Here is a 12,034-nt window from a genome sequence, read left to right on the forward strand (position 1 = left end):
AGCCCGGCCACATCTCTGACATGCTGTGCCTCTGAGACACTTGGCTGCCCCTCCCACCCTGCCCCAGTGATGCCACCAGCTTTAGCATTCTCTCATAGTCTCAACTCCTTAATAGAACACTGGGACGCTCACGGTATTTCCCTCTGATCACTCCCCTGAAGTCACCTGCTGCCAGACTCAAGCCCAGAAAAGCTAGCCAGGATTCGAGGCCTTCCCTAGGATCCCGCAGACCTCAGTGGCTGGGGAGTTGCCTGGCAGGCAGGTGCCCCCTGGCTGTCACGTAGCCTCGTCCTTGGGGGCAGCATAATTGATTCTGACTTGCCCCTCATCCACACCTCCTAAAACTGTCTCTTTTTTCCCATGATAGCTTAACCTGTAGTTCCTTGAGGTCTGACTTGAGAAGGGAGGAGCTCGGGGCTCCAGACGGCTCTCACAGGAAACTGCTGAGTCTGGCTCACCCACTCCCAACGCGGAGTTCATAGATTTCTATTCACAGCGAGGCCCAAACTTCATCAGAAAGTTTTTGAGAAATCTTCTTAACTCAGATAAGACTCAGCTGTCATAGAAGTATTGAAATGAAGATAAGAAAACAACGGTATGAGGATGAGGAGAGCATAGTGTCAAAAATCCCTAAGAGCAATTATGGCACCTGGGCACAAAAGTGCGAGTCCCGGATTCCTGACAGTCCAGGTGACAGGTGACAGGTGATGCTCGCGCGGCAGCACTCGCTGGCAAACCCACCACGCCAGCCACAGACACAGCACTCACCTATTTCTAAGAGAAATGTATCACGTGGGTAGTCAAGCAAATAAGAATTTTGAACCACATAATTCGTGTACTTGTGGATCTAGGCCTCGAGTAAGGCACTAGAGTAAATGCTTTTTTGTTTTGTTTTGTTTTTATTTTTTCTGTGCACATTTTTGTTTAAGTATTGGGAATATTGTTATATATGCATTTTTTACACCACATAGGGAGTTATAATATGCTGTTGTTCTTTTTAGAGCTTTTTGAGATGGAAACTTAGATCCCTGGTTTTCAGTCTCGCCTCTTTCCTGACATGTGCATTTTGAGTCCCAGGTTTCCCTCTGAGCGCGGCTTTGGCTGCACACCAGGCTTTCTGTGCTAACATTTCATTGTGAAATAACGTTCACCCAACAAAGCTTGCAAGAACATTATGAAGAACTTCTGCTGCCCCTTCACCAGCCTTCCCAGTTGTTGCCTTTCTGCTGTCTTCGACCATCACCCCTTCTCTGTGTCTCTCAGTGAATCTTTCCCTCCCAACAGTGAGGCTCAGCGGGGGACAGGCAGGGACCACTGGAACCACTCCTCCGCCACTGGCTTTGTCCTCACCAGCCTCTTTAACGACAGCCAGATGCACCTGTTCCTCTTCAGCATGGTGGTGTTGGTCTACACCCTTGCCGTGGCCGGCAACGCTGCCATGGTCCTCCTGATCTGGGCCGATGCCCGGCTCCACACACCGATGTACTTCCTCCTCAGCCACCTGTCCTTTCTGGACATCTTCTTTACTTCAGTCACTGTCCCCAAGATGATAGTGGCCTTCCTCTTTGGCTGGACGAGCATTTCCTTTGGGGGTTGTGGGGCACAAATGTTTTTCTTCATGTTCCTGGGAGCCGCGGAGTATCTTCTGCTGGCCCTCATGGCCTACGACCGCTACGGGGCCATCTGCAACCCTCTGCGCTACCCGGCGCTCATGAGTCGCAGGGTCTGCCTGCTCATGGTTGTGGCCTCCTGGCTGGGAGGGTCCCTCAACGCCTCCCTCCAGACCTCACTGACGCTGCAGTTCCCCTACTGCGGCTCACGGAAGATCGCCCACTTCTTCTGCGAAGTGCCCTCACTGCTGATGCTGGCCTGTGCAGACACAGAGGCCTATGAGCAGGTGCTCTTTGTGACAGGTGTGGGGGTCCTGCTGGTGCCCATTGCCTTCATCACCACTTCCTACGTCCTCATCCTGGCGGCCGTGCTCCGGATGCACTCTGTGGAGGGACGTCGGAAGGCCCTTGCCACCTGCTCCTCCCACTTGACCGTCATCAACCTCTTCTATGGGCCCCTCGTCTATACCTACATGTTACCTGCATCCTACCACTCTCCGGGGCAGGACGATGTGGTATCTGTCTTCTACACTGTTCTCACGCCCTTGTTCAATCCCATCATCTACAGCCTCAGGAACAAGGAAGTGGCAGGGGCAATGAGGAAGGTGACAGGGAAGTGTGGGGTCAGAAGGAATGCTTAACGCCAGGAGAGTGGCCCGGGAGACAAGTGCCTGAGCTGTCTGTTCAGTCATGTGCACCGGGGCAGAAGGAAGGGGGATTAGTCTATTTCAGGAGACTTTTCATACACAGGATGTGTCTGTGGCTCCAGGATTCTGTTCTCGGATCCCCTTTGGGAATGAGAAGTCGAGCCCCAAATCTATATGCAGAGAAGTGAAAGGGGCAGCCCCAGTCCCTCCAGCCACCATCCTCCTTCTTCAGAAAGTCGTCCAGATCACCTGATTCCATGCCTCATTCCCCTGACCCCACCTCAGCCAACTCCATCCGGGCCTCTTCAGCCATCCTTGTGCGATGCCCATCATCCCTGTGGGACTGAACACTCAAAGACTTCCAGTCTCACCCCCAGTAAAAGCTGCAGGGCCCACAGTGCCCTTGAACTCTGGCTATTTCCCCAATCAAAAAAGCTCTTCTGCTTTTTCAGTTCAGGAAAGCACAGGCTTTCCTCCTGAATGCTGTATTCTCAGCTCCTAGAAGCGCACCTGGCACATGGAGTCCATCAGTAAATACCTGTCGGATGAACAGATAACCACAAGAACATTCTCTTACCTAATCACAACAGCATGGGCCTTTTTCCAGCTCTTCCTTCTTGAAAATCTTTCTTCCCTTGGTGGTAACACCATGTTCCTGGCTGTCCTCCTACTGCTGGCCCACTGCTTCCCATTAAGTGAGGAAGATCCTCGAAACCTGGCCAGACCCTTCTCTTCTCAGTCTGCACTCTCTAGTCACTCCCATTCACGGCCGCAGCTTCAGTTACCACCCGACACCAGAGCCACTCGTATGTACTTAGGGGCCAGCCAGACATCTCTCCCAGGCACCTCATCACAAACCCCGGTCTCTCTCGATACTCCCACTGGAGGTTTCAAAGGCACCTCAAATTCACCATGCCAGGAAACAAAGTCGGCATCTTGCCTTCAAGCCTGGGCCTCCTCCAGTGCCACCGTGCAGGGTCCCTGAGTCTCCATCGCTGCCCACATCCAACCCCTCACCGTATGCTGCCTCAGCTCTCCAGGAAGTGCCCTCTGGGTGGTTACCACTGCCACCACCGTGGCCCAGAAATACAGTCAGCCCTTACCTGGATGATGTGGGAGTTTCCCTACAGGCCTTCCTTTCCCCTCCCTGCCCCACCCCCACATACACAACCACAGCTTCATTTGCAAGATGCAGCCGAACGGGTTTCCAAACACAGGTCTAAATACATGCACCAGTGCTGCCCCTTAACCTCCTCAAAAATCCCTTTAGCAATTCCCACTGGTCTTACCATTGTATCACCATCTAACACACGGCATAGTTTTAACTACTTATATTGCTTACTGTCTGTCTTCTCCTACTACAAAGTAAGCTCCATGAGGGCAGGTGTTTTTGTCCCTGCACTTGGCACATAGTAGGCATTTGTTAAATACTGAAAATAACTACATGAATGTTCTTGGAATAAAATAAATAATCTCGTTCTCTCATTGCCTACAAAGCCCTGCAGAGCCTCATTTCACTCTCCTCCTTCATTCTCTGCCCCTGCTCCTTCCTGCTTCCAGGTTATTACCGGAACTATTCCTCTGCCTGGAATGCTGCTTGCTCCTCTGTGCTTAGTTAACTCCTGCTCATCCTCAGTGTAAGGTTTAAGACTGGAGTCCATGGGAGGGGTGGCACAGCTGAAAGTCAAAGCACCCTCCCAGGTTTCGGCACCAAATGTAAGGTTTTTTGGAGTGGCCGGCGCCAGAGAAAGAAAGACGAGCAGAGTTGAAAGGGATAAGTAAAGAGGCTTTATTGGAGCGCTCCCAGGTGAGCATAACAGGTCCCAAGAGAGGAACCCAGGCGAGCTTCACGGGTCCCACAACTGGACCAGAGAAGTCGCCCTGCCCAGAAGTCTGAGTGGGTTTATATATGTTTTTAGGGCTGGGGGATGAGAGTTTCTCCAGCAGGAAGATTTCGGCACGAAGAGTGAGGAATTTCTTTGGTAGTTTTAGGGTGGGTAGTGAGAAATAGGAGGGGCTTCTTTTTTCATTAGGGAAGGGAGGGGTGCCTGTCACTAGCCTTACACTCATGTCCTTTGATCGGGTATTGTCTCTTCAAGAAAGCCTTCTCTGACATCCCAGACTAAGTCCAGCTGCTTTGCACATGTCCCCACTTCCTTCGAGGAAGGAAGCCCTTACTTCCTCAGTTAAGTCTATCTCCTCACAGACTATGAACCGCCTAAGAGCAGACAGCCTGCATGACTTTGTTCACAAATGTCCCATAGTGCCTAACACTGTCTCTGGCAAGCTTCAGTGCCTCAGGAAACATCAAAGAAGTGAAGAAAGAGAGGAAGGAGAGAGAAGAAAGGCAGGCAGGCACAGAAGGGCGGCAGGGAGGGAGGAAGGGAAAGTTCCTGAACACAGTCTTGTAGCTCCAAGTTAGACCATACTTCTAACTTCCCAAGTCTTTGCTTACATAAAGTAACTGCCAAAACAAGAGACACCAAAATCATTTTCAATTACCTTAAGATGTCCCCAGAAGTCTTCAAAGGCCAAAAATCCATCTTTAAAGTCCAATCTGTACCCTTTTTCTGCAGCTGAATTAATTTTCTCTAAACTGATTCTTGATAAAACTTGAGAAGCGCCTGGTGAGTGCACCAAACACTCCCATGCACACAGGGAGTGTGAGCAGCCATCAAAGGCTCACGTGGAGGCCAGATCTCCTAAGCACATTTCCACCACTGGATTCCAGAGCAGGATTCCCTTCGCCACGACAGTCCCCCACCCCACACTCACCCAGCGTGAACCTGCACAGCCTCTGACTCCTGAACACACTCCCACACAGAGAAGAAAGCCACAGCTTGCAACTGCCAATGCTTGTCACCTCATACTCTTGAAACATGTGGGCAAGTTTTGAAAATTGACAAGTAGGAGGTGATGTCTGCTCCTCCCTTCCTGTGGTAGAGGGAGCAAGTTGTCTCCTAATATCCTGTTCCATCTTCTCTTTATACCCCAATTTCAACTGAGCAGATGTCACCTGGGATAAAGAATATATTTCTGTTACTGGTGATACAACGTATTCTTGAAAAACGCTGAGTGTGTGGATGTTAAGTGTTCTCATCATAGAAATGAAAACTATGTGAGGTAAGGCATTGGCTAGATAGATTTAACCACTACACAACATATACATACCTCAAAACATCTTGTCGTACATAATAAATACATTCACTTTTATGTCAATGTATAAAATATATAATTTTTGTCAAAAAATGAAATTTAAATTTTAAAATGAAATAAAAAATGATCTATTTCCCAATTACTCTTTCAGCTAGTTAAACTCTGATCAGTGGACTTCTGGCAGGGTTCTCGGAGGTCAGAGCGGGGCCACGAGCCTCTCCACCGCAGCCCGCTCTCTTGCTGGCTGAGGTGCAGCCACAGCGGCTGGAGCTGTAGCCGACATCTGGGAACCAAGGTAGAAGCCAAGAAGTGAGAATGCAGACCAACCATGTGCAAGGAACCTGAGTTCCTGAAACCATGGAGTCAATCACAGTGTAAATACACAGGGAGTATGTTCTGGATTTTCTGGCACTTGTACCACTGTCACCACCTCTGTGACAAAAACACAGTTATCGCTTACCTGATGACACTCACCTGGATGATGCAGAAATTTCCAAACAGGAAACCTGAACTCCTTCCTTTCAGACCAAGAGGTGCTCGGTAGAAAACAAGCCACCGTTCATGGCGCCGCCCCATGCAGCTGGAAGGCCGGGCAGACCTTGCTGAAGCGCAGGCGAAGCGCGCGGAGACAGCACATCGGAGCGCAGCGCGGGGCTGTCAGAAGGGCAGAAGCTGTGAGGACTTCACTTACGTGTGGAAAAAATGGCCAGCCCTGATTAGACCTGGCACTCCATAAAACAGACATCACAGAATTTCTAGTTTATACGATTTACAATGTGGGACACTTGCTTTTTTCTCTTAATAGAACTGAAAATGTGAAAATGGAAAGATTTTAAAACTGAGTCATCGGGGAATATTTGCCAAGTGGCACAGTGAAGCCAAACTCTATTGGGCATGGGAGGAGGAGCCATGAAGTTAAATTCAGGAACAGCCGACGGGCAGACTTCAGGCACAGGAGAAAATACTTGTGCCTGAGAAGAAAATGAGAAAGAGATGGGAATGAATCAGGAATCAGGAAAAAGTGACAAAATCCTGAACAATTACAAAAGCCTTCCCAAGCACCAAATACCTAACACATTACAAACTTGCCCTTCATTTAATTCTACCCTGATCAAAAATTTTCTTTTTAAAAATTGTTTTTGCAGTATCATTCTGCTAACTTTATTCTTTATGCACAGTTTGGATAAAGTACGAACTAAACAAGGCTTCCGCTCACCCTATCCTCCCTCCACTTTGGGAGCTTTCGAAAGCAATAATAGTTGATACCAGCAAGGATTCCCAAGATTGTAGCATTTCCGTAGTAGAGCACAGCTGTGCATTTGATTTCTGGAAGAAAATAAGAGACCCTCTAAGAGGTGACCTTAGGAAAAAGATGAGGAATAAAAGGGGCCAGAGGAGTCTGTTGTGCCAGTTCACACCAGCCTGGGAGTGTCACCTGCCTGCAACATGAAGCAGCCTATAAATCACACACAGCCACGATGCACTTAAATTGAGAATCAGTCACCATGGAAAATGGGAACCAAATACATCAGGTTTTTGCTGAAATAACTCCAGAAGTCACCTCTGATTAGCTCTTCCCCTAAACTAAGGGTGCTGTGACCCTTATGCTGGCTTTTAAAAACGTGTTCAACATACCTCGTAGAGCACTAAGGCTGAAATATTCTTTAAGTAACTGATGCAAACAACTCCACAAATAGGCACACAAATGTTTGAATGTCATTAACATGGTATATAAATATGTATTCAGAGTAACATTTACATATCGGCCATAATAGTAAGCACACCATTAACAAAAAGAAAAAAAATCCATGAAGAAACTGCACCTGTTCATGTCAGAATAACAGGGCAAGAGGGAGGCACACCTACGGATGAGGCCCAGACAACCTCTGACCCGTAACCTGTAAGGCCATAGCTTCAGTCAAAGCAAGAAACCCAGAGCATTGGTGCTCCGGACTTCAGCTGCACCAGGATCATTGGCGGGCTGAACAGAATGGTCGGCTGGATCCCTCTGGTTTCTGATTCAGTAAACCTGGGGTGGGCCCCAAGAATTTATATTTCTATCATGTTCCTAAGGTGACACTGCTGGTCTGGAGGCCACACTTTGAGAACCGCTGGCATGCTTGGGGCCATCTCAGTGAAAACATCCAGTCTACCCTCCTAAGACCTCTCCCTGCCTACAAAGGGGGAAGAACATTCCTAACCTGCTCTCTGGAGGGATGACAAATGAAAAACTTGGTTTCTGGACCAGGTATTCTTCCTATTCAGGTCACTGCACCTAAAAAAATAAAAATCCTGATTCAAAGGATATACTGTTCCCTCAATGATAGTACCCATTTGCCCTGAGCTGGTGCTTTAGTTTTGCTTTTAACAGGTTCTTCTAATACTCTCTCCAGATGACAGCTGGATGGTTCAGTATTTGACATAGCCATTCAATCCTGTAATCATGGATTCACTCCGACACCTCCTTTCCTCTGCAGTGGGCCTCCAAGTCTGATGTGCTGATGTGTCAAACACTGCATGAACAAAGAAATAAGAAGAAGCCATTCCCAGAATCCGTGTTTATTTTTGGCAGAAGGAATTACCAGCTCTTCCATAGTGGAACAGGTCTGGTGCCGTCAATCCACAACCATGATGGCAGTTTGGCAGTTAAAGGATTATTCCATATCAGCAGCTCATCACTGGTCTTTGATACTGTTAGTTTAGATTTTCCCTGACAACAGTTTATCAGCATTCGCAGGTAGGAGCATGTGCTGTCGGGACTATCCATAGCCTATATCCGTTTATATGTTCATTGTGCCCACACAGTCGAAGGTGATGGTAGAGCTAGTGGACTTTAACAGGCATTTTCCTTTTGTCTTCTTGTCATTTAGTGTCTCTTCTATGGAGAATATGTTAACAGAGACAAAAAGATTTTCACACTTCCTGTCCACTCAAATTTGTTCTACATGCATCTACCCCAGATCTCCTTGAAACCAATACGTTTATCTTCTTCCTTCTTGTTGGTCAAGTTTTTGGTTTTTTTGCCACTGCACAAGTGGCTGTGACTTTCAACCTTTAGCCCCTTTCCATACATGAATGGTCAGGTGCATTTTTTGAAACTGCTATCCTTTGGGAGGTTTCCCCTCACCACTGTCTTTGAATACCATCCCTACATGAGCCTGTATTTTAACAGCGATCATTTTCACCTTACTCTCCAGTACTGAGCTCTTTAATCTGCGAACCACGCCCAGGAATTTTCCTCCTCTATCAGCTGGTGCTAAGGGATGCCCCATGTGGTAAAAGGTGGGAGAGGAGGGTGAGGAGTGCTGCTGCAAGGGAAGTGAGTGAAGGGAGGTCTGAGCCACCTGGTTATATCTTTGCTTGAATCTTCTGGCTCTTTTTTTTTTTTTTTTTTTTGAGACATAGTCTTGCTCTTTTCCCTTGGGTAGAGCAGTGGCATCATTGCAGCTCACAGCAACCTCAAACTCCTGGGCTTAAGCGATCATCTTGCCTCAGCCTCTGGAGTAGCTGGGACTACAGGCCTCTGCAACCTCGCCCGGCTAATTTTTCTATTTTTAGTAGAAACAGGGTCTTGCCCTCGCTCAGGCTGGTCTTGAGCTCCTGAGCTCAAGTTATCCTCCCACCTTGGCCTCCCAGAGTGCTAGGATTACAGGTGTGGTCCACCGTGCCTGGCCTGGCTCTGTTTGATCAATCCTGAATGTATTCCTTTCAACTTACTATGTGTTGTTGCTGGATCTATCCTACCTCATGGCTTGGTGGATATGAAAGAATCCAGCTCCTGATGAGTAATTGTAGCTGTATAGCCACATGATGTCACAAGTGCTCTGTATCTACCAAGACCCACAGTGGGAAGATTTGTATTTGGAAATGCATACTTTTTTTTTTTTTTTCCTACTGTGGACAAGGCATGGTTTCACTCCAGAATTCTAGTAATTTGTAATTATCCTATGGGGGCATGCAATAAATGCCACTTAACATCATTTTTCAATGATAATATTTCTAGTACCTTAAATTCTAGCATTTGTATGGTCCAAGTTGCAGACATGCTTGCACTGCGCCCTGGATGGCTGTAGACACTTTTTCTGTTACTGACCCCACTCAAAGTCAGTATCATTTTGTGTAACCCTCTAGGTGGATACAAACAATAACCCAGGTGTGGAATATGCTGCCTCATGAACTCAAAGGGGTGTATCAGGTGTTGTTCTCTTTTATTTTTTTGGTGAGAGGGCAAGATGCAATAATCTGTCCTTTACTTTGTACATCCCATCATTCCTTGGATGTTATGCAGCTTTCTATAACCTTTACTTTTGTGGCTGACCCCTGAGTTTGATAAGGTTTATCTCCCACCTTTGGAGCACATGTGTCTTACAAGGCCTCCAGTGTGCTAACCATTTCTTACTCATCCTGCTCAATTAGCATATTGTCAATTTGGTGGATTGATTTGTTTTTTCTGTGATATATCAAAGTAGCTCAGATTTCTTTCAACTATATTAAGACCAAGGGCAGGAGATAACACAGTCCTGGGCAAAACTGCAAATAGATGTCTGCTCCATGTAAATGTGAGCTGTTCTTGATACTCTTTCTGGTAGTGATGGAAAAGAGCCTATTTACCAGATCAATGGTATGTGCATAAGACCATGTTAATTTACCCCGGCAAAGATACCACATCTGACATAAAAGCTTCTACTTCCTTGAGTTTCAGGGATGGTATATTTTTTGCCTAGGTTAGAGTAGTAAACTGTCAGAGATGCAATGGGAACCACCATACATTAATCATTTACATAAGCATAAATCTAAACAAATATAATGTGGCCATATAGCTAATTTAAAAAAATATTCTAGTGACCACATTTTTATAATTAAAAAGAAATATTAAATTAATTTTAATAGTACATTTATTTAAGCTAATATATCTAAAACATTGTTCTGAAAGGTAATTAACACTAAAAATAATGTGATATTTTACATTTTATGTACAAAATCTTTAAAATAAAGCGTGCATTTTACATTTGCAGCTTAGATCAACGCAGACACTAAATTTATTGAAAATATTTGTATTTAAACTTCATAAAATTTGCAGCTGAAAAATTAGATTCACATACCCACACTGTTACAAACATGCTCTAAAGTTTTTCATCACTGCGTTGAGCAACCAAAAATCACCTAACTTCCATATCTAAATCACACATTTACACGATTGATTCATTTTTTTAGAATACTTTTTTGTAAAGAAAAAGCATACTCCCTGTCCATGTTAAGTAAATTAACCAACTCTCTGTCAACTCAGTATTATTAACATCAAATTCAAAGATTTAACACACAAATTGCAATATATTAAATAACTCTAAGTTCATCAATAGCAACAGTATTCTTTAAATATTTTTTATAGATTTTGCAATTTCCATACCTATATATTAAAAGTAAACTCTTCTACATGTCATATATAGAATCATAAACTGTATAAAATCATTATTCTTGATTTGTATCATAAAATGTTTCCATTTCAACATAAACTTTCATACTTCTTTAACTAGACTATAGATAAATTTTCCTTTTCTGGTAGCTTCAAATTTAGCTGGTTGGTATACAGTGTGATATTGCTGATATAAATCACACCACCATTTGTTTTCTTAATTATTGAAATATTTGCTATATGTTGTGTTTCCAGAAGATCGTGAATTGGAATAAAAGTAGAATAAACCTTTGTAAAACTCTTCCATGATTCAACCAATGAACAATGACAAAGGACACAAGATCATTAAATTCACTGTTTTGTATTATAAAATTTAATTAATGGAGTTAATAAAATTGGATTGGTGAAGAATCATAGCATTTGCAAGTTTAAATTGAATGAATTTTACAACTGTAGCTATGACCTACAGATTCAGCTTCCAAAAACTGAGCATATGTACTTTCACTGTGTATCACATAATGGAATGAAACAAAATAGGGACACAATATCTTTTTAAAAATTCCAATAAATCTAGATTTTTGAACTGATATAGCTGGAGAAACAATTTTGACAAAAAATATTTTTATATTTACCAGAAAACCATTTGAAGGATAAAATTAACTTTTTTTGATTTTTAAAATTTGCTCACACTTATTTTTTAATTGGAAAATATTTCATTATGCTACAGTTAAAAATGTCCATTTAACTAATAATTATGATGAACATCAGTAGCCTATAACTCATCTTGTCTATGTAAAATACTCAAAGAGGCACATTACAATATCACAATAGTGACTATAAAAACATCAGAACTGAATCCAGCCATTGGTGCTTATGAAGCAGAATACCAGGCACCAGTATCAATCCGCCAGAGGGTACACTGTACACTAGTTATTAACCTCAAAGGAGGAGTCTAAACACCTCACCAATTTCTGCTAAGGTCCCTGAACCTAACAAGAGGTCTTTCACAGAGCCAGCTTCTAGAGTGCAGTGAGACAGAACACTCACACAAGTTGAGCAAAGGATCTTGATAACTCACAGACAGGCAATGAGAATCAGTAGAACCTGAAGACCCATGGCTTTCTGGTCCCCTGAGGCTCAGTGTAGCTTTCCAGGGCAAATGGGGTCTCATCTGTGCATGCCACACTTCACAGCTGAGGAACCCCTAA

At 44.6% G+C, this 12,034-nt stretch overlaps 1 protein-coding gene across 1 annotated transcript; it reads left to right on the top strand.

Annotated features, from left to right (window-relative positions):
* Positions 1-1,174: 1,174 nt before the first annotated feature.
* Positions 1,175-2,251, top strand: LOC123649411 (olfactory receptor 2T27-like). The gene has a single exon (XM_045567530.1). The coding sequence runs from the start codon at positions 1,175-1,177 to the stop codon at positions 2,249-2,251; it is 1,077 nt and encodes a 358-aa protein (XP_045423486.1).
* Positions 2,252-12,034: the final 9,783 nt, after the last annotated feature.

The sequence above is a fragment of the Lemur catta genome, chromosome 13 (assembly GCF_020740605.2).
Source record: "Lemur catta isolate mLemCat1 chromosome 13, mLemCat1.pri, whole genome shotgun sequence".
Lineage (NCBI taxonomy): Eukaryota > Metazoa > Chordata > Mammalia > Primates > Lemuridae > Lemur > Lemur catta.